The sequence below is a fragment of the Tamandua tetradactyla genome, chromosome 16 (assembly GCF_023851605.1).
Source record: "Tamandua tetradactyla isolate mTamTet1 chromosome 16, mTamTet1.pri, whole genome shotgun sequence".
Taxonomy (NCBI): Eukaryota; Metazoa; Chordata; class Mammalia; order Pilosa; family Myrmecophagidae; genus Tamandua; species Tamandua tetradactyla.
Window position 1 is genome coordinate 63,099,314 of NC_135342.1, and position 26,474 is coordinate 63,125,787.

At 47.1% G+C, this 26,474-nt stretch overlaps 3 protein-coding genes across 6 annotated transcripts; 1 reads left to right on the forward strand and 2 right to left on the reverse strand.

The window, feature by feature from the left end:
- Positions 1-1,704: 1,704 nt before the first annotated feature.
- Positions 1,705-15,190, forward strand: HAS3 (hyaluronan synthase 3). Of its 2 annotated transcripts, none has more exons than XM_077132844.1 (4): positions 1,705-1,794; positions 4,988-5,623; positions 11,054-11,155; positions 11,942-15,190. In XM_077132844.1, the coding sequence occupies exons 2-4, from the start codon at positions 4,988-4,990 to the stop codon at positions 12,863-12,865; spliced, it is 1,662 nt and encodes a 553-aa protein (XP_076988959.1). In that variant the 5' UTR covers positions 1,705-1,794; the 3' UTR covers positions 12,866-15,190. The 2 variants fall into 2 exon arrangements, with proteins under 2 accessions (XP_076988959.1, XP_076988960.1); XM_077132845.1 differs by lacking the exon at positions 1,705-1,794 and adding an exon at positions 2,189-2,844.
- DERPC (DERPC proline and glycine rich nuclear protein) lies at positions 15,153-18,036 on the reverse strand. Its single transcript, XM_077132847.1, has one exon. The coding sequence runs from the start codon at positions 18,034-18,036 to the stop codon at positions 16,405-16,407; it is 1,632 nt and encodes a 543-aa protein (XP_076988962.1). The 3' UTR covers positions 15,153-16,404.
- Positions 18,033-26,465, reverse strand: CHTF8 (chromosome transmission fidelity factor 8). 3 transcript variants are annotated; one of them, XM_077132852.1, is made up of 5 exons: positions 26,368-26,451; positions 19,490-19,572; positions 19,042-19,099; positions 18,662-18,779; positions 18,033-18,257 (listed from the first exon to the last, which is right to left on the reverse strand). In XM_077132852.1, exons 3-5 carry the CDS (start codon positions 19,062-19,064, stop codon positions 18,033-18,035), a joined length of 366 nt encoding a protein of 121 aa, XP_076988967.1. In that variant the 5' UTR covers positions 19,065-19,099; positions 19,490-19,572; positions 26,368-26,451. The 3 variants fall into 3 exon arrangements, with proteins under 3 accessions (XP_076988967.1, XP_076988968.1, XP_076988966.1); XM_077132853.1 differs by lacking the exon at positions 26,368-26,451 and adding an exon at positions 25,971-25,986; XM_077132851.1 differs by lacking the exon at positions 19,490-19,572 and having other exon boundaries at positions 26,368-26,465.
- Between the last annotated feature and the right edge of the window lie 9 nt (positions 26,466-26,474).

Consider the following 26,474-nt stretch of genomic DNA (forward strand, 5'->3'; position numbering starts at 1 on the left):
ATCCTCAATTTTTCAGCAATTCCAGGCACTGTAATACCCTTGGAAAGGAAGGAGCTGGTAAGGGCTCTGGGAAGTCCACAGTGCAATAGAGACAAGGTGTTTTTCAGTTATTCAGACATTGACCTCTGAACTTCCTGTCACCACGTGCTCTGGAGATATAGGCAGGTAGAAGACACAGCATTGGCAAAGGATGGGTTTCTCTGGTTGAGGTTAACTGAAGCACAATTCACCCTCGCTCAACCTTTTCAATCCTTACAACTCCCATCTCTGGGAGGAAGACACTGAGGCTTAGAGCTACACAGCTAGTAGCAGAACTGTCTGACTAACTTCAAAGCCCTCCTCTTAACCAAAGCACCCCTTCTCTCTCCATATGTGGATTAACAGTCCTATTAGGACCCCTGAGGTGGTCTGAAGTGTGAAACACAGTTTCCATTGTGGATTCCGTATTAGTTTCAAACATACATGCAAGAATATTTAAATCATGTAGTGTACTAGTGGTGATTTCTCAAGCAAGAGTGTGAAATGAGTTAATTTAGTATTGCAAGATGGGAGTGGATGCAGGTGTATCATGGGGTCTTTGCTTGGCTGGGGGCATTGAGGAGTGAGCTCTGTGGCCCAGAGTGAGCAGTGGTGAGCAGACAAGCCCACAAGTCCTTAAGACTCCTGAGAGGACTGGCTTGCAGATTGCATGCAGCTCCCATACTTATAAATTTGTTGCAGCTTGGGAGGAAGTAAGAGAAATTATCTCAAGCTTGTTTGGGGGATATATAAATTCATTTTCTACAAGTCTTAAATTATAATTTCTCTACAAGTTTTTTCCAAGATGTAGAAGAAACTCAGAGTCTTCAGCTAATCCTAAAATTTCCTCCTTTGCTCCCAACTACTTTCCTCTCCCTGATCCTACCCCACCCAAATCTTTTAGAGTGGAAACAACTGGAGATAAGGTAAGCTCAGTTTGAAATTTAGGAGGTCACAGATGTCAGATATAAAGATGTAAAGGGGGGGAAGAGGTTTTGCCTTTAAGGCACTGGACACCTTCACGGTTCCTGAAAAACCATTTGCAGCTTTGGCAAACAGCCTTAAAGTCATCAGTACCCACTGCGGAATCAGAGCTAAGCTTGTCACAATTGTTAACACCTTCTTTGACCAGCCTTTTCACTAGAACAATTCTCCTCTGTGCCTATTCCTTGCCGGCAGGAAGGTTCTGCTGTCTTGGTTTTAGCGAGGACCCTATACAACTAACAGCTCCTTCGGGTATAGAAGTCGGGGGACGGTTCCCACCTGCTCTCCCGCTTTGTAGGGTGAGTAAATTTCGAGGCTTAGAAAATGGGGTGAGGGGGGTCGGAGGATTTCTACTTTGGAAGCCCACAGTTATTTTTAAAGTTAACATTGCTTCAGATTCTAGGTCGGGCACAATGACCGCCTGCCCTGGCAGCGGGGCCCTGGGCGAATGCGGAGCAAGCGGCTCGGCCCTAAGCCCGGCCGGGGAAACCCAGCTTCCGAGAGAGCGGAGGGCGTGGGGACAGCGAGGCTAGACCCGAGGACCCAGGAAAGGGGGTGCGCCCTCGCGGCCCTCGGGGGAACCCTCCCACTCTTCCCAACTTTCCCCGGCCCAGGGCCAGAGGAGGGCGCCTCTCCCCGCGGGGACGCGCTCGGTACTTAAAGAAGACTCGGCGGGACCGGCGCTCGTCAGTCGGAGTGCTAGGCGGCGGCGGCGGCGGCGGAGAGCGGGAGGAGGGGTATGGAGCAGCCGAGGGCCTGCTGAGCACCCGAGCGCGGGCAGCCGGCGGCACGGTGAGCGCGGGGCGCAGCTGGCGGGTCCCCTCGGCGGGGCGGGCCGCGCGGGGCTGCGCTGAGGACCCGGGCTAGTTAGGCTTTTAGGGGCGCCTCTGGCCGAGCCCCCGGACCCCCCACCGGCATCTGCAGACCGCGGGCTCCACATCCAGCGCTGGGAGGCGGGCTGTGGGTTGCGGCGTGTCTCCGCTTCCCGGGGGTTCCTGCAGCCCCCTCCCCACTGACCCCTCCTCCCTTTCTTCCTCCAGCCTCTCCTCCCTTCTTCCCTTCCGGCTCCTGTTTTTGTGAATGAATTAGGGGGCGAAGGGCGGTGCGGGGCACGAGGCTGGTGGGAGTCCCCCCATCCGCACGGCTCCCTCGGGGGCTCGCACCTGTCCGGGTACCAATGTACCCGGCGCCCCAGTTCCTGTGGGTCAGCCTGGCCCCGCTAGCCACGGCCGCACGTGTCCAGGGACTGGGCTTCTCTTGCGGGCTTGAGGGCTCGGTGGGCGTTGGAGCGCGAGGGAAGAAGCCCTCGCCCCGCGCGCAAGTTTCCATCCCGCCGCGTTGGGGCCCCGCAGCAGGGTGCACCTGTCAGCTGGAAAGGCTGCCGACTGGGTAGCCCGGCAAAGTTTCGGGGGTAGGTAAGACTGCGGGCATTCTTCCTTGTCTGGAGGTTTTCTCCCTCTGTCGTTGGGAGGCCGACCTTAGGAACGCCCCCCACCTCGTGCCCTTGAGGCCAGGTCGGCGCTGGCTTGCATGGACCGAGCTCCCGTGGGTTCCTCCTAAGCGAAGGGTTATGGGAGGGAGGCGGTCTAGACTGCAGGGACAGCCCCCCTCCGCTGGCTTGGGGTAGCACGGCCCCGTCTTGGCAGGGACACCCAGCCAGAGCCCGCAGGGGCGCTTGATTGTACCCGGTGTCTCGGCTGCTGAACCTTCTTGGGTCCTCTGTAGACAGAGGGATTGCCGGGGTAGGGCCTCCAGTTCCTCCGGGGATGGGGCCCGCCCGGGGAAGGAGGCGGCCCGCGACACCCGGGCTGCCGCCTTTGTCTGCAGGCACACTTTGCCAAGGTAGCTGGGGCCCTGGGGAGGTGAGCGGGGCCAGGCCCGACTGTGATTTCGTGGGTTTTCCGTTCCTTCCCGGCTGGGTCGTGGGACACCGGCACGTAGGTGTGGCCAGCGCCGCTTTTGCCGGGAAGAGAAGCTCGAGTGGGGGGATGCGTGGGGAGACGCGTAGCGAGTGCCTACCCAGCTGCATTAACCTGTGGGCACCGCCTCAGTACTGCACCGAGGCGGGGCGCCAGCGTCCGGCAGATCGCTGGGCTGGCCTCGGCTCCCTCTGCCCCTTCCCGGCCTGCAGGCCGACAGCGGAGCTCGCAGCGCCCCCTTGGTATGGAAGCTCTAGATGGAGAAGGAAGAGCTCCTGAGGCGTGCATGTAGGGATTGAGGTCCCCTGTGCCGCAGGCGCCTGCGGGAGTAGGAGACCAGGGAGGGCTGGGAGTCCTGCAGAGGAAGCACGCAGCAGGCTCCCGTAGATGACGGGGCAGAGAGCCCGGAGGCCTCGCTTCCCGGAGCGCAGAGGCTGCCAACAGCTCTTTCCGGACCGAAGCCGCTGGAAGGCTCCAGGTGCCTGAGTCTCAGGCTGATTTAGGCAGTAACTGCGTATTCCTCCCCTCTCCTATGTGTGTGTGGGGGGGGGGGGGGGGGGAGCGGCGGGCGGGGCACAGGCATTGCTTCCCTGGCAGGAAGGTGAGTTTGTGTTGGTAGGAATTCCATTTCAATGCGACATAGAGTTGGAGCAAGACATTGTCTGTAAACTTGGAATGGACACAAGGATTCTTCAGATCAGGCAGGTGGCAAGGAGAGGAGATGGGGAGGTCTGGGTCAGAATGGAGGGCAGGGAGCTGTACCCAGCTTGGGGTCCAGCAGCCTCTCCTTTCCTGGTGGGCTCTGAAGGAACCACAGTCAGCCTTACCAGTTGGGTAACCCTTCCTGCTTGGAAGTGCTTCCATTTTCAGGGAAATGATTTACCTGAGATTTACGAAGCAGGAAACTATTGGAATCTTCATTGTACCGATAGGAATACCAAGTTTGAGAGAAAGAATTTGGACAAGGTCAGGCAGCCAAGAGGTAGGAGAGCTGTGTCTCAAGCCCAAGTCTTCTGGTGCCGAGTCCTGGGCTCTTTTCATTAAAGCACAGCTGTTTCCAACTCAAGAAGCCCTGGTTAAGTTGAAAGCGGAAACCTGACAGTATTTCCAGAAGTGGCAAGGAAGAGGGACGTGCACAGAGGTTCCAGGCGGGCACTAGGACCGAGAGGACCGTGCTCCTGACAGGGCCGCCCCACAGAGGCGGCTGCAGTGGAAGCTGCAGTTCCCTCTCGCCCTTGAGTGCTGGGCTTCCAGGAGGCTGTCCACACCCCAGCTCTCATTTTCTCTTCTTTCCCATGTCTGCTTTCCCCCTTTGCTTTCCCTTTCTTTTTCTGACTCTCAGGTAGATGAGAAAGAGGTGAGAAAGCAGAGAACACAGAGAAACTTTCTTCCACTGATTTTGCTGTAAGAAAGGGATGCTGGTTCTTTTTTCTCCTGGTCCCTATGTTTACAGCTGTTTCTCTCTTCCTCCCCTGCTATTTCATACGCCTCAAAAGTGGCTGTGCTTTGCTGATGAGCATTGCCCTCCTACAGCACAATTCCCTAGTGGGTGCAGGGAGGTGGAAACTCTTGGGCCACTGGCTACCTCCCTGCTCCTACTTTTCCTTCTCTTCCACTCACTCCTTCCCGACTGGTCTACTGCCTCTGCTCTTAAGGCTCACCCTTACTTGAAGTCACCTATTAAGACTATGGTCAGGCAAATCCCAGTTCTGCCACCTACCAGATGGGTGTCACATAAATCTCTTTGATAACTGCTGTAAGTGGTGGACATATATAACTCATTTAACCTTTAAAGATGCTATGATGTTAATACTGAAATCCATATTTTACAGATGAAATAACGAAGGGGCAAAAATTAAGAAACAGTTAAGTGGCAGAGCTGAGATGTGAGCCCCAGTAGTCTGGCTTCTGAGTCTACAGTGTTAGTCAAGGTCAATAAGTGGTAATGGTTCTTATTAGTGGGTCATTTCCACTGCCCTGGGCCAGACTCTGAGAAAGCCCCTGTTCCCACTGACTGTAGGCACTGTCTCCTGCCTGACCCCACATCTCCTGCCCTCTTCCACCAGATGCCGGTACAGCTGACGACAGCCCTGCGTGTGGTAGGTACCAGCCTGTTTGCTCTGGCAGTGCTGGGGGGCATCCTGGCAGCCTACGTGACAGGCTACCAATTCATCCACACAGAAAAGCACTACTTGTCCTTTGGCCTGTACGGTGCCATCCTGGGCCTGCACCTGCTCATACAGAGCCTGTTTGCCTTCCTGGAGCACCGACACATGCGGCAGGCTGGCCAGCAGCTGAAGCTGTCCTCTCCGCTGCGGCGCTCAGTGGCGCTCTGCATTGCTGCCTACCAGGAAGACCCTGACTACTTGCGCAAGTGCCTGCGGTCGGCCCAGCGCATCGCATTCCCTGACCTCAAGGTAGTCATGGTGGTAGATGGTAATCGCCAGGAGGACGCCTACATGCTGGACATCTTCCATGAGGTGCTGGGTGGCACTGAGCAAGCTGGCTTCTTTGTGTGGCGCAGCAACTTCCATGAGGCGGGTGAGGGAGAGACAGAGGCCAGCCTGCAGCAGGGCATGGACCGTGTGCGTGACGTGGTACAGGCCAGCACCTTCTCATGCATCATGCAGAAGTGGGGAGGCAAGCGCGAGGTCATGTACACGGCCTTCAAGGCCCTTGGCGATTCAGTGGACTACATCCAGGTAAGGGCGCCTTTCCAGGAGTGTGTATACATGTGGATATGTCCAGCCTGCTAGGCATATTTTCCTCCAGGAATTTTAGGTCCAGTGTAAGTCTCCTGCATTGTGCACAGCCCTTCTCTACACTTAAGGCAACAAGGCATGTTTTGGTTTGCTAAAGTGTAAGTCTCCTGCATTGTGCACAGCCCTTCTCTACACTTAAGGCAACAAGGCATGTTTTGGTTTGCTAAAGCTGCCAGAATGCAATATACCAAAAATGGGTTGGCTTTTACAATACGGATTTATTAGTTTACAAATTTACAGTTCTAAGGCGATGAAAATGTCCTAATTAAGGCAACAACAGGACAATACCTTCTCTGAAGAAAGGCTGCTGGCAACTGGTGCACCTCTGTCAGATAGCAAGGCTTGTGGCTGGCATCTGCTGGTCCTTCTCTGCAGGGTTTCACTGCTTTCAGCTCCTGGCTTCAGTGGCTCTCTCAGCAACTCCAGAGGCTTTCCTCTGAGCTTCTCTCTGGGTATTTCTCTCTCAGCTCTCCAGACTTTTTCTGTCTTTTTAACCTCTCATAAAGAACTTCAGTAAAGGATTAAGAACCATGTTGAATTGAGTGGGTCACATCTCAACTGAAACAACCTAATTAAAAGATCCCACCCACAACAGGTCTGCCCCCACAGGAACAGATCAAAATAACATGGTTTTTTTTCTGGGGTACTTAACAGCTTCAAAACTGTACACTCCACCCTCTGGAACCCCCAAATGACATGTGTGTCCATATACAAAATATATTCATTCCATTATAATATCACAAAAACCTTAAATCATTTCAGCAATAATATTAAGTACAAAGTCTCATCAAAATCAGTGATGGGCACAGGCTGTCCTAAGGCAAAATTCTCTTCTGGCTGTGGACCTGTGAAACTCAGAACAAGTTATCTGCTTCCAATATACAAAAGAGAGACAGTCCTAGGATAAATGTGCACATTTCCATAGGGAGAAATTGGAAGGAGAATGAGTTAAGGATCTCAAACAGTCCTGAAAACCTGCAGAGATTTTCAGGTCTGAAAGTTATCTACAGAATGATGTTTTATCCTCAGGGCTTGAGAGAGTGGCAGTCCCACCCTTTCCAAGGGCTTTTGCAGTTGCACTGTTCTCTGCAAGCACTGGGGTAAGGGCTCCAACCTCTCTAAACATTAGGGAGACTGCCATGTTCTCCATTCTACCCTCTACAAGCATTGGGCAGCACCTGGACTCTTGTCTTCATGAGCACAGGTTCACCCCTCTCAGAACAGATTGTCCCAACCCCTGGGGAATGTGCTGTACCCTCTAGGAGGCCTGAGGCAACAACACTCTTCCTGAACAGGACAGCCAATCTCCCCTCAATTCTTCAGACACCTGAGAGCCCTGGGGCGGTGGCATTCTTCCTGAACAATGAGGAGGAAGGCCCGCCTTATGCAAACTCTGGGTAAAGTCACCCTTTCCATGTACATAGATGTGTCCACTCTCCTGGCCCAAGGTTTCTTTGCCCCTGACCTCAGTTTCCATGGGTCTGCCTGTAAAGCCATTTTTCTTTCAATCTGTTCCTTTTCTGTCCATTTTAGTCCAAGCTGGTATTGGTTCTATTCAAACAGACCTTGCAAAAAACTCATCAATTTTGCATACAGCACACCACAGTCCCATCAGACAATAGGACTTTTCACAAATCCTTCCTGGATAACTGCATTTCAAATCCTGACTTGTACTGAAATGGTTGATGGGTCCAGGTATGGTTAAATCTCTCATGGGGTACTATACTTGAGACTCTTTTTCTGAAAGCTCAGAATTTTCCAAACTATCAATTTCTGGTTTCTTTGCACCCAAGAGTTCAGTCCTCAGCTTATCCCTCTCCTCTCACATTTTACTATACTCTGCAAGAAGCAGCCAGGCTACATTTTCCACATTTAATTTAGGAATCTCTTCAGTTAGGTATCCCAGCACATCCTTTCAAATTCTGCCTTCCATCTGACATCATGATTCTGTTTTGCCATTCTCTGAAACTTTAAAACAAGGACCGCCTTTCTTCAGCTGGTAATGGCACATTCAGTAATTTCTGTCTAAGGCCTCACTGGGACTACCTTTAGCATCCATTCTTCTACCAACAATCTCTTCAAAGCAATCAAGACTTTTCCTATCAAGCTCCTCGTAATTCTTCAGACTCTCTCCCTTATCCATTTATAAAGCTGTTCTAGCATTTTTGGTATTTGCAAATTGTAGCACCCCACTTCTCTGGTACCAAAATCTGTTTCAGTTTGCTAAAGTTGCTGTAAGGTAACATATCAGAAATGGGTAGGCTTTTACAATGGGGATTTATTAGTTTACAAATTTACAGTTCTAAGGTCATGAAAATGTCCCAATTAAGACATCAATAAGATACCTTCTCTGAAGAAAGGCTGCTGGGATCTGGGAGTTTCTGTGTCAGAAAGCAAGGCACATGGCCAGGATTTGCTGGTTCTTCTCTCCCAGGTTTTGTTGCTTTCAGCTTGTGGCTTAGTGGCTCTCCAGCTCCTCTGGGTGCTTTCCTCTAAGCTTCTCTCTGGGTATTTCTCTCTCAGCTCTCAACTTTTTCTGCCTTTTTATCCTCTCCTAAAGAACTCCAGTAAAGAATTAAGACCCATCTTGAATTGGGTGGGTTGCATCTTGATGGAAACAACTTAATCAAAAGGGCCCACTCACAATAGGTCTGCCCCCATAGGAATGGATTAAAAAAACATGGCCTTTTCTGGGGGTACATAAGTTTCAAACCAGCAGAAGGCATAATGGTTATGAACAGCAGCCCTGGGACCAACTGGGTTGAAATCCTGGATCTGCTGTTACTTAGCTCTATGGCTCTGGTCAGGTCTCTGAGCTGGTATCCCAGTAATAATAACAGCTAACAAGTATACAGCACTTCATTCACTTATGCTCTTTTAATCCTTTAAGTACCTCTAAGAGATAAGTACTATCATTACCCCCACTTATGGAGGTGAAACTGAAGCACAGAGAAGCTAAATAACTTACCTAACATCTTAGTAAGGATTACTAGTAAGGTATAGAGCCAAGATTTGAACCCAGGAAGTCTGTCTCTAGTTCTGCAATTACCCATCAGGCATACTGTCCTGCTACTGGCAACATGGAGATAACCCTTATCTTACATAAGTGTGATGGCGATCAAAAGAAATCATGCTCAAAAGCGCTCAGAATGTCATTCATTATAGTTATAGACCAAAAAATCTCACTTTCTGGTGTCAGTTGTGTATGGGAGGTAGAGGGACACAGGTATGCATCTACCACCAACTTAATTTAGCAGCAGCATTAGCAGTGAGGGAGCCCTAAGCAGAGTCTGCCCAGCTTCCAGTCAAAAGTCATTACCAGCCTGGAAATTTTATTAGGTTGACAAAGCTTGAGAGAGCTTTTGATTTTTGGTCAGTTATTCCTAGCATCCATGCTGCTTCTTTTCCTCCACTTCCCGTTCCATCCCTGAACCTGGCAGAAAGTTTAGCCCATCATTTGGTAAATGCTTGAATGAATACTGAATAAATAGTGGCTATTCTGACAGCCCTTGTATGTTCAGCTCAGTCTTACTGAACGCTCAGTCTAACATAGATTCTGCCTTCCCCTGGGGTTGAGGGCTTTTGTGGTACTCTTCTGGGGGGGTCCAAAAGGCTTAGAAAAAGTCCTGGCGCAAGTTCAAGCCACAGTGACTTTGTTATCCACTACTTTAAAGCATAGGATCCCCTAAAACCTTCTCTGTCACATATCTCCCCTTTCTGATTACTTCCTATGTAGATCAGCACAGTCTCACACATCTGAGCCGTGCCTTTCTTTCTGTCTCTGTGATCACTGCCTAAAGGCAGTATTGGAATAGAGCCAACAAACCCTTGATGGATTTCAACCTGTCTTCTAACAGCCCTGCTCAGGGTATGTATCTTTCCCTCTGTGGGAGAGAATACCTCCCCAGCCAGTGGGGAAACCTAGGTAACACATGAGCTCCCCCTTCCCTGGTTACCCCTGCTAAGCTAGGAAGACCTCTATGGAATGAAGGAGGCAGAGCAGCATGAGAATGGGTTAGGATAAGGGCAGGAAGGAGCGATAAAATCAGCAGTATTAAGAAGCTTTACGGTGAGGAAGATCTAGAAATCTAGCCTAAAAGCTGAGGAAGACCTAGCAGTCTGCCATGAAGTTCCTTGGGACATTCCTGGACATGGGTTAGGATTTAAGGATAGGTCTGGTGGGGAAGGAAGAAGCACTTGTGAGGGACCTAGCCTGATGCTGATGCCATGCCTGGTTTCTCCTCAGTCTTCTGCTGCTTGTCTTTGGCTACCATGTCTTCCAATATGGATAGGGAAAGCTACTTTGTGGTTAGGGTGTCAGGGGCAATCTTTGTAAGCTATTAGGCTCTTAGCAACGTTAGCAAAAGGCTTTTAGGCCTTCGCAGAACAGGGTTTTGGCACATCTGTGAATATCATTCTTTGCTCAGTGACCACAGAGTTCAGTGACCACAGAGTTCAGTGAACCAATTCCTCTCCCCACTGATTATCTGGGCTCTTTGTATCAACTCAACATTTTTTTCTTTAGAAAATCTGTTAGCCTCCAAGGTAAGTGTTCATAGCCAAGGTTCAAATTAATAATGGGACCACCTGTTAGAACAGGACCATGCTTCTCCCTAGGGCAGGTGGGTGGCATGTAGGGCAGGGTTTGATGCAGTGTATTTGGAGACCAGCTACTGCTAGCTTCCATGCCGTGTTGAGCCAAATCCAGGCAAAAGCAGGCTCTGGACATAATGTGTCCCTGGTTTTAGAGACATGGCCCAGGGACTCTGCTGAGGGAGCACAGAATGCCTGGTAGCCATGTTAGTGGTCTCAAGGAAGGACCTATTCCTGTGGGTAGATCCTTGCCACTGGGACTGCAGGTGGCCCAGGCCAGACGCTGAAAGGGGGATTCTGCTGGCAACCCTATAGTATAGCTTGAGGCAGTAGCCTCTAATAGTAGCTATTTCTTGTTTCTCAGAGGAATGTCAGCTGACCCTGGTCCTGCCCACTGTACCTGTCACCTGATTTCAGTGATTGGTTCTCCTTTCTGCCTAATGATCCCAGATAAATATTTTGACACCATTTCTGTGGAGCCTGGCTCTGCAGGGACTAAAAACTTGTCCAGTGCTAAGCAATTTCCCCTCCCAGGACTGGTACAGTCTCTCAGGTTTCTCACTTACCCTAGCAATTATCACGCCTGATACTGGAAGTCTTTTCCTTACCTTCCTGCTTTATTCCTCCCACTCCTTCTATTTGACACAGATACCTTTACTAGTGGCTGTGAGTCACAGGGAGTTAATGTCCCACAGACAGTGAGGAGAGTGGTTAGGGATGGAGGAGGGGCTACAGGCCTAAGGCCAAAATTGGCTGACAGTACAATTTCCTCTGCAGGTATGTGACTCTGACACTGTGCTGGATCCTGCCTGTACCATCGAAATGCTTCGAGTCTTGGAGGAAGATCCCCAAGTAGGGGGTGTTGGGGGAGATGTACAAGTAAGAAGTAATCAGTGATTCCTTGGGGGTAGGGGTCTGGCCTCTTTCTGGCTTTCTAATCTGGCTGGATATGCTTGGGCTTTCTTAAGGGTACCCCTTTTGACAGTTTTCACTGGTATCAAAGGACTCTCTTGTTATCTAACCTCTTTTCTGCTCTTTTTGAAACTGAGGCCAAAAGATCCCCTAACAGATATGGTGAGAGCCTACCTTGCTGGGAGGGGCATAATATTTTTGGTCCCAAAGGGTGGTTCCTTTTTGGTTGGTGGTACAGCAAACAGGCCAGCAGTGTCCCTGTTGAAGTAAGGCATGAAAATAGGCGGGGACCTCAATTAGCTCCAAACTCAGACTCTTGAGAAATCCTTGCTTTTAGGGAGCTTGAGTTGAAGAGCTTGGGCAATAAGTAAGAGTAGGATGGCAGATATTCTTCCAGAGAATACTGCTGGCAACACACCAGGTCTTCCCTATAAGCTTTCCATTTGCAGAAGGGTCAGGAAGGGTGGCTGGGATGTTGCTTTGCATCTTGTTCAAGCCCTTCTCTCTGCCACCATCACAGGCTGTCTCTTTTAAGGTGGCGTCAAGTGCTGAAGCAGTGTAACTGAGAAAATCAGTGCAGATGACACAGTTGGGAGGTGGAGCTTGTGGTAGGGACAGCAACTGGGTGTGTTTGGTTTCTCTGGGCCTCAGCTTTCCCAGCTCCAGCTACACTACAAGGGATGGCCAGGAATCCAAGCAAAGGGCCACAAAACCCAAGGGTGAGGAGACCTAGCATCTTTGGTTCCCTTGCAGATCCTCAACAAGTATGATTCGTGGATCTCCTTCCTGAGCAGTGTGCGGTACTGGATGGCCTTCAATGTGGAGCGGGCCTGCCAATCCTACTTTGGCTGTGTGCAGTGTATTAGTGGGCCCTTGGGCATGTACCGCAACAGCCTCCTCCAGCAATTTCTGGAGGACTGGTACCATCAGAAGTTTCTAGGCAGCAAGTGCAGCTTTGGGGATGACCGGCACCTTACCAACAGAGTTCTGAGTCTTGGCTACCAGACTAAGTACACAGCACGCTCCAAGTGCCTCACAGAGACTCCAACCAAATACCTACGGTGGCTTAATCAACAGACCCGCTGGAGCAAGTCTTACTTCCGGGAGTGGCTCTATAACTCTCTCTGGTTCCATAAGCACCACCTCTGGATGACCTACGAATCAGTGGTCACGGGTTTCTTCCCCTTCTTCCTCATTGCTACAGTCATACAGCTCTTCTACCGCGGGCGCATCTGGAACATTCTTCTCTTCCTTCTGACTGTGCAGCTGGTAGGCATTATCAAGGCCACTTATGCCTGCTTTCTTCGGGGCAATGCAGAGATGATCTTCATGTCCCTTTACTCTCTTCTCTATATGTCCAGCCTCCTGCCAGCCAAGATCTTTGCCATTGCTACCATCAACAAGTCTGGCTGGGGTACCTCTGGCAGAAAAACCATTGTGGTAAACTTCATTGGTCTAATCCCTGTGTCCATCTGGGTGGCAGTCCTTCTGGGGGGGTTGGCTTACACAGCTTACTGCCAGGACTTGTTCAGTGAGACAGAACTTGCCTTCCTTGTCTCTGGGGCCATCCTGTATGGCTGCTACTGGGTGGCCCTCCTCATGCTTTATCTGGCCATTATTGCCCGGCGATGTGGGAAAAAGCCAGAGCAGTATAGCCTGGCTTTTGCTGAGGTATGACATGGCCCCCACAGAGAGCGGGAAAAGTGCAATGGGTAGGGGAGGGAGGGAAATGGAGGAGAATAGATGGGGTGGGAGGGACTAGGGAGTGCTGTGTTTTAGTTTCATAATGGTCCAAAGGACAAATGTGAAGTGCAACTGCAGTATGGCCTGGGGTAGCTCTGCTTAGAGGAAGCAACAGTTTCCTCAGGATCAGAGCATAGGGGGACTTAGGTTTCCAGACTGCCTGTCTGCTTGCCTCTACATGCAGGTGGTAGCCTCTGGGAAAGATTCTATTACCTCCCCCACTGGGGTCCAGAGGGAACTCAGAAGTGTGCTAAACAAAAAAGAAGTTCCATTAAGTGAGTGAGCAATGACAGCCTGTGTGTGTGTGTGGGTGTCTCCTAATCCATCTGAATACTACCACAGGTGGTGGGAGAATTTCCACTGAAAGATCTGGGCCAGTCAGTAGGGCCTCAACCCTCTTTCCCCCATCAAGTCATCAATGCAATAAGATTGCACCTGACATTCAAAGCCCAGAGGCCTGTTCTTTGGGCATCAGAAAACAGGGTCCAGAAAACAGGGTCCAGGAATGGTGCTTTAAGATATGATACAGCCCACTCCACATCCCAGGGATGAGCCAAATTACCAGGGAGTTAGCATTTAAATGTTTTTAAAAATGTGTGTATATATATATATATATATATGTTAAAAAAAAAAAAAAAAGGAAATTTTGCCAGGAAGAATAAAGAGATTGAGGTGGTGTTAAAGGCCATAGGCTATATGGAGGCCTTGGGCTGAATGTGTTCCAGGAAAGGAATTTGCTTTTCCTCAGATCAAAATGCCTAGACTTTTAGCTGAATTCTTAGTTTGTCTGTGGTATCTGCTGGGAAGATAAAATGTTCCAGCTAATTACCAGAAAAGTTAAAAACCCCAACATGCTCAGAAAGAGAGGTCTCATAAATTTCAACCTGTATTCTCCTGAATTCCTCTCTCAAATTCAGTCACAATCTGGATTTAAGCCTCCTCACTTCACTTCCTTCAAAGGCATGTTTTTTTTAGGTGATAACTGCAGTCACCTCTTCTACCCTCTCATTATCACCATAGGTAAGTTTTTCAAGTTGGCATCTGGGGCAGAGCCTGCCCTCCACACACAAGGGAAGAACTGTCCAAATGGGCTGCACTCTTGGAACTGCTTGGACAGATTCTTTAGCAGTTGGTAAGCATGCAGGACTTTCAGTCTAGCTCTTGACAATCATCTCCAATGAAAAACATTTCAGAGGCCCCTTAAATAAACCATCAAATCCAAGTTGGTCATCTTTGAGACCATCCATTCTCCTCAGTGGCTTCTCCAGGGAATTCTTGCCATGTTCTGGACAGTCACCATTGCATCAGCTTGCTTCTCTCCAGAAACCAAGCTAGAAGTGGAATTGGTTCCTGAATCCTAAGATTCTTGATTTCTCTCTCACTCACTCTTAATTCCAGATTTATTCTTGAGTGTGAAATCTGGAATCTTGACTAAGCCTTTGACTTAGGCATAATGTTCTCTCTCTCTCAACTTCCATTTCATAGAGAAGCCAGTTAACCACTCCAAACCAGCACCAACGTAGAGGGTAGTTGAGGGGGAAAACTGCTAGTGTACCCAGGTGCTTTCCACATAGGAATGAAGTACACTCCACAAACTGGTGCTTGCTTTCATCTCCCATGAAGTCAAAGGCTTTCCAGGTGTACGCAAGAGTTGCTGCATCACAGACCACAAGTTTCTGAAAAGACTGCTTGACGACGTGGGGCTCAACTCACAAGGGCTGAGAAGAGTTGGCAGGCACTTACTAAAGGTAGTTGTTCGAGGCTCTTCCATGTCTTTGCTGGCCAAGAAGTAAACTATTTTGGGCACTACAATGGAGGAAATCCTGTCAGCCAACTATACAGTTCAGACTTCACCAAGGGCTTGTTTTTCTTCAGCTTTTACTTGAAGACTCATATAGGATGTTAGACTCCAGATAGAGAACTCCTGGCTGTGCTACCATCAGCTCTGCCTTTCCTCAGATCAAAAACAGGCAGGTACAGGTAGTAGGCTCACAACATTTGACCTCGACTGGTTTTCTAAGTTATTTTGTACATTTTTCAGCAGCAAACAGACTGGGTCTTCATTCCTGTTTCCTACAAGGGAAAAGCCTTTATACTATTGGACATGTTTTGGTTTTTCATTTTTGAGAATTTTAACAAACTGTTTTGTATTGCTACAGTGATTTGTAAATGTATTTATTTTTACCTGTTTTTTTTTTTTCAGGTTAAAATTTTTTATACTGCACTTGTCAAAATAAAGATTCTCATATAACAGTGGTATCTCTGAAGTACTTCCTGCCTCTTTCTACTTATGAAAGATAGCTCTTTATTCCAGTTTCAAAACAGGTACTTGAGGTAAAATGTTGCATTTTGTCAGAGTAAATCCAATGGAACGCAAAAGTAGGATCATTTGTGATAGCTGCCTCTGTATCTGGGAATATGGCAGGCTCAAGATTTTTGGTAACTTAGCTTTTATTTCAGAGGGGACAGGATCTTTGTGAAATAAATGGCAGATAAGTGAGCCTAGCTAAGGCCAAACACCACAGCTTGCTTCCTCTTTAAGTGAAAGCATTTCATCTGGCAGATAAAGTAGGACTGTGGCCAAGCTGAAACAATTAAAAGCAGTGGGTAAACTTCCTGCTTTGTGGGACAGGTAACAAAAATGGAGTGACATCAGCAGCCCTCTCATCCCATTTATTAAAGAAACAGTAAGAAAAGATACAACGCAGGAAAAACAGCAACCATCCTTTCATATCAGGCTGAACAAAGCACAGTGATTTCTCCCCTTTGTCCTCCCACCCCCCACCCCAGTTCCCATCCACATCAGTTTAAATTTTGAGGTTCTTTGATTGGGAGTACCAGTGGAGAGGGAGTTGGATGAGCCTTGAGTCTGGCTATCTGTAAGTCCCAGGAGAGGAGAGTCTCAGGCCCAGTCAGTCAAGCAGAAATTGTATCTGGTGGGTCTTTGAAGTGGTTGCTCATCTCCCTGTTCTGTGTTCAAGCCCCCAGGGAAAGGTATGGCAGTAGAGAATGACTAGGTCCAAGCTGCCCAGGTCAGAGCTACTGAAGCATGGTCCGTTCAACATTTGATGCAACATTTCTAAAGAGCAGTGAGCCGATTCTCCAGTGGTGAGCAGGGGAATACATGTGAATTAAGACCTGCAGGCCAATGTATCCCTGAGGAAAAGTCCACAAGAACAATTCAAGAAACTAGTAAGAAACAAGGGGCAGAAAGCTATGGGATGAAAGCATAGTAGGCTGGAGATCGTTTTTCTCAAGGCCAAGATCCTTCCCACCTGCCACAGTCTATCCCACAAATAACATTTCATCTTCAGTCAAGAGATCAGCAAAGGAAAAAGATGGCTCATTTGAACTCGAGCCCCAGCTAGGTACTTCAGACCATAGCTCCGTATCTACCCTTTTCCCTTAAGGACAGTCCCTACCCAGAACCACAGTGCCTGGAAACCAAAGTGGTCCTGGAGGAAATATGGTGTTTAAGGGGGTAACATTCCATTTGGGTACATTGTAGCCATTGGACCCACTGGTCTGGGGAAAGCAGCTGTGTTTGTGCCAGGGAGACTTCCCACTCTAGGAAATGGGACTAAACTTTTGCCTGTAGGGCCATTCATCCTTGGAAAAGAAGCTGGGTTTAGACCTAGAGTCCCACTTGGCCTTGTAAAAGGAGCTGGGTTGATACCCATAGGGCCTGCTGTTGAAGAACCCAAAGGCCCAGAAGCTGACCCCCTGGGGAAAGCAACTTGTCCAGGGCCTAATGGGCCAGTAGACCTTGGGAAGGTAGCTGAACTTGGACCCTGCAGGCCAGTGGCCCTCGGGAAGTTAACTGAGCTGGGACCCAGTGGCCCAGAGGCTCTTGGGAATATTGCTGGACTTGGGCCCTGGAGGCCAGCAGACCTTTGGAAGGTAGCTGGATTTGAAGCCAATGAGCCAGAAGACTGAGAAAAGGCAGCTGGGTTCAGTCCTCCTGAACCTGTCCCCCTTGGAAAGGGACTGGTATTCACTCCCATGGAACCAGCTGGCCTTGAAAAATGAGCTGAATTAGGGCCCATGGAGCCAGGAACCCTTGACATGGGAGATGGATTTGGCCCTGGAAGGCCAATTCCCCGAGAGCCAGGACCCGAGTTTGGGCCCATGGGGCCAGGTCCTCTTGCCATGGAGGATGGGCTTGTGCCCATGTTTCCAGAAGTCTGTGAGAAAGAAGCCGAATTTGCTCCTAAAAGACCTGCAGCTCTTAGAATGGGGGCAAGATCTAAGCCTTGCGGGCCAGCCATTCTTAAGTTAAGACCAGATCCTGTGCCCAAGAGGCCACCTGCCCTGGTGTCCAGATTAGGGCCTGGGCCCAAACCACCTGCCCTTTGGTTGGGCCCAAGACCTGGGCCCAGACCACCTGCCCTTGGGTTGGGCCCAAGGCCTGGACCTGGAAACATACCTGACCTAGGGGCAGGGCCTGAACCTAAAAAGCCTGATCTCAGATTAGGATTTGGTCCGGGGCCCAGGCCAACTGGCCTAGGATTGGGAGGACCATTTCCAGAGGTTAAAAGGACACCTGCTCTCACATTGGGTCCAGATCCAGGGCCCATGGGGCCACCACTTCTGGGATCAGGACCTGATCCTAGGAGACCACCTGCCCTTGGGTTGGACATAGGACCTGGGCCTGGAAGACCCCCTAACCTTGGGTTAGACAAAGGTCCTGGACCTGGAAGGGCTCCTGCTCTAGGGTTTAGAGCTGGGCCTGGGCCTGGGCCTGGACCTAAGAGACCACCTGGCCTTGGGAAAGAAACTGCGCCTGTGCCAGTTGGATTCATCCCTCTTGGAAAAGATGCCATGCTTGGGTCACGAGCACCAGCAGGGAAAGGTGCCTGATTTGAAGCCAAGGAGCTTGATGGAGTTGGAAAAGGGGATGGGTTCCTTGGAAATGGGGCCAGATTTCCACCAAGAGAACCAGCTGCCATAAGGAAGGGATCTGAGTTCATGCCCAGTGGGTGGCCTGTGTTTAGCACAGGACCTCCCTGTGGTCCCAGGGAACCGTCAAGTCGTCCTCGGGGTGGCAACGGAGCACGAGTCCAAGGAGTTGGCCGCTCTCTGGGGAAAATCCTGGGTTCTTTCATACTTTCTTGGGGACGCTGGTGATAATGGGCTTGGGACGAGTCTTGAAAAGGATCTTGGTTTTGATGAGTGCTGTCACCAGGTACCGGGTACCAATCTCGTGGCCAAGATCATCACAGTCCTGCTCCCCAGGAGTGTGTTTGACAAGGACAGCAAACGGTTTCTCCAGGTGGATGACTTTCCCATACAGGATATGATGCCCCACGATCAGCACAGGGATTCCCTTTGGCAGAATAAGAACGAGATGCCTGAGGTTCAGGGCAAAGTCATAACACTCAGGCACCTTCTAAAGCTGCTCTTGGCAGGCAATGTTGGCACCTTCATTCTCTGGTCTGGCTCTACCACTGCTGAGCAGCCATACTTGTTAACCCACCCTCATGTCCTTTTTATACTTTCTAGCCCCACACAGAATTTCCACTTCCGGAAATGAGACCCTTCAAGACTCTCCAAAGCTAAATTTCCCTGCTTCTGCAGAGGTGAGGGGAGAAGATTAAGCAGATAGCTTAGCAGATTAGCTAGACCTTGAATAACAAACCTGAGGCCAGTCCTTATACTGGGTTCTGGGAGCACCACCTTGGTGTAGCTTGCTTTTCTGAGGCATTAGTCAGGGAAAAAAAGCCCCCTCACCTCAGTGGTGTAATGTAGGTCTCCCAGGAGGTTTCCAGCTAATCCGGTGCTGTAGCGAGCCTCGATCTCCCCCTGTAGCTCCATCAGCACCCATTCTGCCAGGCCTCCAGCCCCAGCACTGCAAGCAAAGGGCTGGCGGTTACAATATTTTTGAAGGGTGAAGGATGAGTAGTGTCCTACACCACCATTCAAGGCCCAAAGGAATGCTTTCTTGAGCATAAGTTCTCGGCAAACTAGGCAGTGCTAGGCACTGAACTAGAAACTGAAATGCAAGGATCTGTGCAAGATGCACCTAAGGACCCTGATTCTTTCAGGAAAATGTCAAACCTGTTAGCCCTAATCATTCAAGCTCGAATGTAAAAGTCTCAAAATGTACTCACCTGGAAATAACAATCTGCACCATGAGCTTTCTGTCTTTAAAATGCAAGTGAAAACAAGCTGTAGAGAGAGAGGAAAAAAAAAAAAGATTTAGGACAGTAATAACAATGATAGCTAACTTACCACTTATTTTGTGAGCCAAGCGCTTTTCTAAAAGCTCTGATATACGTTCTCATTTTATTCTGCTAACAACCCTGTAAGGTATAAATTTTGTTACTGGTATTGTACATGTAAGGCTGCTCGAGATCACCAACAGTCAACTACCCATGGAAAGTTAATAGGTATGTGCTATGGTTTTGTCTGTAGTAAATCAAAGGGCCAGGATTTGAACTCAAACCACATACTACAGAGCCCATAGTCTTGACCCTATGCTAACGTGCCTTTTTCAAGGATATTTTATTTTCTACTCTGCATATTTCTAAAAGACTAATTACTTCCTTTAGATTTTACCTTATTTTTTGGTGACATGATATAAATTTGAAGTCTACTCTTTTGGCTAGCTTCTGATTTAAGGTTCAAAGGGCCTCCTTTACCTAGAAATAAAGCAAAGAAAAGGACTTCTCAGTCCTTTGACAACTTTAGTTAATGGTAACCCGACTTCTGTTGTGACTCTTATCAAACACTTTGACTACCTCTCCACTTAGATACTAAAAAGATCCTGCCACACAGATAATTTTTACTTTATACACCGGCACCACCTGGTGGCAAGTCTGAGTACTCCACATGAACGGATTAAAAATGGGGTTATTTTTGACTGAAACAATTGGTTTCACTTGCTTTCTGGGAAGAACAGATTCATCGACATGTGCGGTAGGTTGGCAGGAGCATGGAGGTCCTAAATTGCAGCTTCTGGCTAAGTTCTCCCAATGTACATATAGACTTTACTGGGAAGGTTATAAGTCCAGTGTTTGTAACTGTAGTATGGAAAGCTAACAGGTATACTGTGCTTAAGCTTAGCAAACACTTGAATAGTTTAAAAGTTTTTTTTTTAACCAATATGTTAAATGTTCATTTTGGAACTCCAACGTAAAGCATACTGCAAGTAGCCTTGTAGGACAGTAGACTCTACTCCTAGAGCACCAGACACACTTTGGAAACATGAAATTGGTCTACTCACTGGGCTTCAAATTCAAAATATAAGTAGCATCTAACATTTATTGATTTTTCTTTTACTATGTATTGGATGCCATGCATATATATGAGTAGTATCTTAATCATTGTAATAACTGTATGAAATAGGTGTTTATCCCTTTGGCAGATAAGGCTACTCAGGCACATGGAGATTAAGTCACTTGTTTTGAGGCCACACAGCTGGTTTGTAGTAGAGCCAGATAGGAACCTAAGCCATCTGACTACCTGCAGTCATGACTCCCCAATTCTGCCTCCTCAAAGGAGAAAACTAGGTGGTCAGTGAGAATGAAAAGGAATCAAGGCATCAGGTGGGCCTCGAGTACATGTAAGAACTGGTCAGAAAGGAAATGGGCAATCAAGAGGGCATCCTGAAATAAAGCAGACCTTCTGCAGCAGCACTAGTTTTGGTACTACCTAGAAGGGGAAAGATCTTCTGACAGATAAGGAGGCCCCACCGCTATTGTCAAGAGAACAAGCTAAAACACTTTTAAAATCCTCTTCTAAGTTTCCCTGCTGGAGAAAGGAAAACCATGTAGAATGAGAAGGCCTGAATCAGGGTGCCAGCTTTTAAGTATGGAACTCTTTCCAGTAAACGGGATCATGCACAAGTCACTTAGTGACTATGAGGCTGACACCTAGCTTATTTTATTCATTAACCTTTTATGAAGACCAAATATAACATATGCAAAAATGTTTTCAAGACCATAATCCTATTGAGATGAATAGCTTTTAATTTTTTAGAGGGCTGGAGAAACAAACCAGATTTCCGTAGCTTGATTATGAGTGTTACTTAGAGAATGATGAGCACTGTAAGCCACAAATAAAAAACAACTAAATAATTAGAAACCGATAAATTGCAAAGCCTCTCAAGGTCAATAAATGTATATGGACTAAAAAGGGGTTCTTGTAAATAAATCAGCTTTCTATAAATGATGATGTAGTGTATCTTCTTTGCTGATATGTTTTACTAAATTCAGGTGATTTTAGAGAAGCAACAAGACATTCACACCACGCAGGTCCCCAAACACCTTCCTAACATGTCATATGGAGATTAAGGGATTTTTAAATTTAATGAGCTAGAAGACCAACACTTTGCTCTCTGGAATTAGAGCACTGACAGGGAAGGAGACAGAGCCTACTTCCTGACAATCAAAATTGATCTTCAAATCCTTTGACCACACGCTTGAGACCGGCATGCACGATTTAAGAAAATGGAATGCAGTCTTTTTTCAGTGTAACTCCCATGTCCTGGAGAGTCTGATGTTGGAGAAAAGGAATTCAAAATCGTGGGCAAAGGAAAACTAATGTCTCATAGCTAATAGACTTGCTGTACTTGCATACCAATCCATGGTGCTTCAATGAGCACATATCTTTACTCATTTATGTAGGAGGCTCTGCCTGAATGCAACTATAGACACAGAGACATCTAGTGATGTTCCTGAAAATAAGAACTCTGTGGCCCACATTCTCACTATTCTGCTGTCTACAGTCAGGCTTGCAAAAACTTGTGCTACTTACTGAGAAGCTGCAGGTGCATATACAAATTAAGCTCAAGCCTAGCTTAGAGGAGCTAGCTCACATGATCCTGTCAGGGAACTGCGTAAAATTATGTTCAGGAGTGTGTATTTACCAAGTTAGTAAGAAACTAAAGGAGGTCATTCCTTTAGTGAACTTAAAACTTCTATTTAGCACCTTGAAATAGCCTTAATTATAATACCCAAATTGTTATTCCTTTTCTTGCTGTTTGAGATCACTACTCTAGGCAACCGTTCTTAGAATGAGTAGATAGATATATCTGGATACTTCACCAAGGATACACTTGATGGAGATGACCGGAATATATCTATTTCATTTATCTGGGAGTTGATTAAAAACATAACATGAACCTGATCTCTCCCTACCCCTTGAGAGTAGGCAGAAAGAGTGAGTAGAAAAAGACAAAAATGATGGGGAGAAAGGGGCATAATACAAATAAAACCTTATTAGCAGTAACAAATATAAAAACACCACTACAATGACAATTCTCTGCATACCAAAGACTTTTAAGTCTTCAGTCTCAACTCACTTCTTCCAAGACAAACTTAAAAACAACTACAATAAGTTCTATGAATTTGTTCTAAGATTTGACTTGCGCAGAAATTACAGCTTATCAAGAGCAACATCTGAAGGCTTATTAGCTTGATGGAATATACTGAATCACATTATGAAACTAAAAAGGAGTCAATGGAAGAGCTTCCCCAGTACCTCTCTTAAGAACCATCAGTTCATGGGAATGTTTGTTTCTTGTAATTTTTTTTAATTAATAAAAAATTAAAAAAAAAAAAAAAAAAAAGAACCATCAGTTCAAGCCCAGATTTGGCTTGGACCAACTAACTTGCCTTTGGTCAAGAATAGTAACTCCAGGCCGATAATGTAACTGTAGAGCCTGGGAAAAACTTGTCACGTAGCTTTCCAAAAAGTTTGTTTAAATTTGTATTTCAGAGTGGTATCAGTCTTATAGGTCACAACTAGAGTGTGGCCTTGAGAGATGGAAGGTGTGGAGAAAATCAAACTTCTTTTCCCCTGTAATGAATTATTCTGTCTTCCCCTTAATATGACAAAAGGGGGGAAATCTTTTAATTCAATTTTCCTGGCCCTTCACATAGCTAAATGAACTCAATAAATATACATTCTATTTTCAGTCAAATGACTTTAGCTCTGTAAAGGAAACTTTTAAAAAGTACTCCACACAATTTTTTCCCTTAAAAAAAAAACCTTATTTTCTGTGACTTCAAAGTTTCTAGAAATGTTACTTTATCTAAACTTGCCACAGGTCATCCCTACTCCTCAGGGCACAGGTTCAATTAACTTCAAGACCTCTGCACCCACCACAGTGGCAAAGGAACTGGTATTCTCAGAACTAATCTCAAACCACAGGAACCCTAACCAAAATCTAAAGGTTTGGCCTGAATTAGGCTGATGTGGGGTACACCTTATTTAATTGCCATTTGGCTTCTATCTTTATTCAGATGTTAGAAAATAACTATTAAAATTGTTATAAAGAACCTGAAAAAAAAAAAGAAGCATCACCTCAGGATTTCTAAGAAGGAAAAAACAGCCCAGAGCATTATCTTTATGAAAGGATAATAAGGCAATAAAAAGCTTACTTTCTCAAATAGCTAAAAATTTTCTAACATTTATCTCAGTTGTAGCATTTCATCTTGAAGAAAAATTTTACGGTGGACAATGTTTTATCACTTCCACTTTACAGATGAGGAAACAGGCTCAGAGGCCAAAGATAAAGTAACTAGTCCAAGGTCATAGCTAATAGGTGGTATATATAGGATGTGAATCTTAACCACTTTTTAACACTGTGTCTCTTGTAGTCCTGTTAAACAACCCCTCCCCTTTCATTCAGTACTGCTGTATGAGAAATTCAGGTTCCTTTACAATTACTAGCCTCATTCTCACAACATATCTTACAAGATGGCAAACAAGTAAACTTTGTGAAGATTTTATAACTTGCCATCAAACTACCTATTATATCTATAGGGTAGATAAAAGCAAACAATATCCTGCTTATTATATCTAATGAATGATATTTAGTTTTTTTAGTATATTTCTAATCTATTCAACATAACTTCTAGGATTCAAAATTTTAAACCCCAAACCTCTTCTCCTTACTGAAAGGAAAAATAAGACAAGAGAATAGAGGACATTTTTTGCATCAGATTCATTTTAATCTTCAATAAAACTTAATACTCTTATCCTCTGTCTCTGAACTGTTAAAAGCTAATGTCTTATGGGGAACAGTTTAAGCAATGACCTTAATGGTAAGTGTCCCCAAATAAAATGTGTGACCAAAGAAAACGTAGTACATATTCAACTGAACAGAGCATACAGCTTTTAGAAAAACAAGGGGCTTTAACTCAACGGTTTAACCTTACTACCAATAACTAAATTTCATTAGAGCTAAACAATGGTTCATAAATTTTTATTCAAACCTTTCAATTCAACTAATATTTTAAGCTTTTTAAGGAAATGAAATCTAAGCTTTACCCCTCCAATTCTTAATTTTTAAAGTCATTTATTTTTTAAATTAAACAAGACACAAAAAGTCTCTGCAAATTGCTAGTCCAACAGTTAGAATTTATTGAGCTCTTATTCTGCCACAGGGATTACATCTAGTGTTAAATGATACAGTGAAAAACCTGAGATGTTGTCACAGAACTGGATTCTGACTCTGCTACCTACCTACCCTGGGGGTAGGCAATTTAATCTTAAGAAGTTTCAGTTTCCCCACCAATAAAGTATAATAGAAGTACCTATCTAAAAGCGTTGTTGTGAGAATTAAATAATGAATGTAAAGTCCTTAATACAGTACCTAACACATGGTTAAGACTGCATGATCAAGCTATTATCACTCAGGAGGAATGTGTCATTTTCTTAGTAGACATCCAAAACAATGTCTTACTACTAACTGTATAATTATTATTTTAATGTACATAATGGACTAAAATCCTATAAAAGCAGCAGGTTGTCAGGACAAACTCAACTTTAGATACTGGGAGAACAATTCAAACACAGATTATACCAGACTATCTTAGGGGTTAAGTTCTGAAGGTCATTTCTCTAAGTATGATGTGTCTTTCCACTGAATGAACAATTGAAGTTTTATATACAACTGAACACAGATTATTTTTATTAGCAGCGTTAGTGTGGTTTTGTGACTGAAAGGGAGGGTCTAAATTTCAAAGGGGAGCTTGTCTCTTGGCAGGCTTATCTCATTAAGTTTTAGAATCCTGTTTCTAAATGAGAAGCTTGCTCCCCTCCAAAAAAGGGCTATTGAGGGTAAGTGGAACTGAATGCTTCCAAACTTTTCATTACTGAAGAGTGTGTTCAAAAACGTGTGTGGGTACTATGCATACACGTGGTACTTTCCCAGCACATTTTAAGATTCCCATGTTGGAGGGAATCAATTACTGGTATCTGCAGACAATGGGTGGAAAAGATGGCTTCAGTCGATCTGAGTTATTCCAGTTTTTCTCCATCTTCTACTACTCTACAGCCCCATCTCAACCCTTCCTCCTCTTACTGCTATGGCGCCCTATCTTCCCGAAAGCCCTCTTTTTTTCTAGCCCTGCTTGGGATATTCCCTTTATCCTGGATTTTCTTCCCACTGGCCCCCAACTTCTCCCTCTCCCCTGGCCCCCTCCCACCCGTTCAGAACGAACTAAAATACTTCCTCCTATTTCTAGTCCCGCCCATTTTCTGGGACTTCTGCATCCGTTTTCCCCCTCTTTCAACCCCTTCCAAATTATCCCGACCTTCGCTGGGATCGCTTTCTAACCTGTTTTAAGCGTCTTCAAGCCCCCAAAGAAATTATTCTTTAAACTACCTTCCTCCACATCCCCCACTGGATTGCTCTTTCAAGCCGCTCACCCTTCTCCCAAATACTATTTAAATTTTTTCCTCTGTTACCTTCATTCTCTAGGTTGTCCCCGGTATTCCCCTCTATTCCGAAGTACTTCGCTCCTCCAGACCCCCAACTCTTACATCTCTCACTCCGCCCACAAAAAACCCTGGGATCACACTCCTGGCTGTCTCTTCCAACCACTCTCCGAATTCTCTCCCCAAGCTAGACCTCTTACCCCCTCCCCCATTATTTAAAATGTGCCCTCGAACAAATCTCATCAGTCCTATACCCCGCTCCCACGAAATCCCCTTTCTGCCATTCCCGCTACTCCTTAGTTTTCTGTCCCACCCAGCTCTCGCAAGCCTCGCGCGCTGGGCTCCCTCCCTTTCCCCTTCCCGCACATACCTCGAGGTTCCGGCCCGCGCCGCCCCCTTCTCGGTCCTCCGCCCGAGCTCGGCCACCCTTTCCGCCCTTCTCCCGCTCCGCCCCTCTCGCTCCCTTCCTTCCCTCCGCCTTCCGTCTCCACACCCTCCCTTCCCCCACAATTCCCGGCCCTTCTATCTAGGGGGCCCCTCTGGGTTCGCCCCCACCTCTGAGAGGCCCTCCCCGCTTCCTCCCCCTTCCCGGCTGCCCCTCCCCCGCCCCTCCGCTCCCCGCCCCTCCGCTCGCCATTCTTCTCCCGGAGCCGCGCGCCCCGCCCGGCCCCAGCTTCCTAGCTCGCCGCTCCCTCGCGCCTTCATCCCCATCCCCGGCTCGTCCCTCGCTTCCCACGGCCTCCCGCGCCCCCCGCCCGCGGCCTGACCTGCAATGGCGGCCGCCGAACGCGGCGCCGCGCGGCCAACGGGCAACAACCGAACCTCCCGCCGCCGTCGCCGCCGCCGCGAGCACTGCCTGCGCACTTCCGGCCCC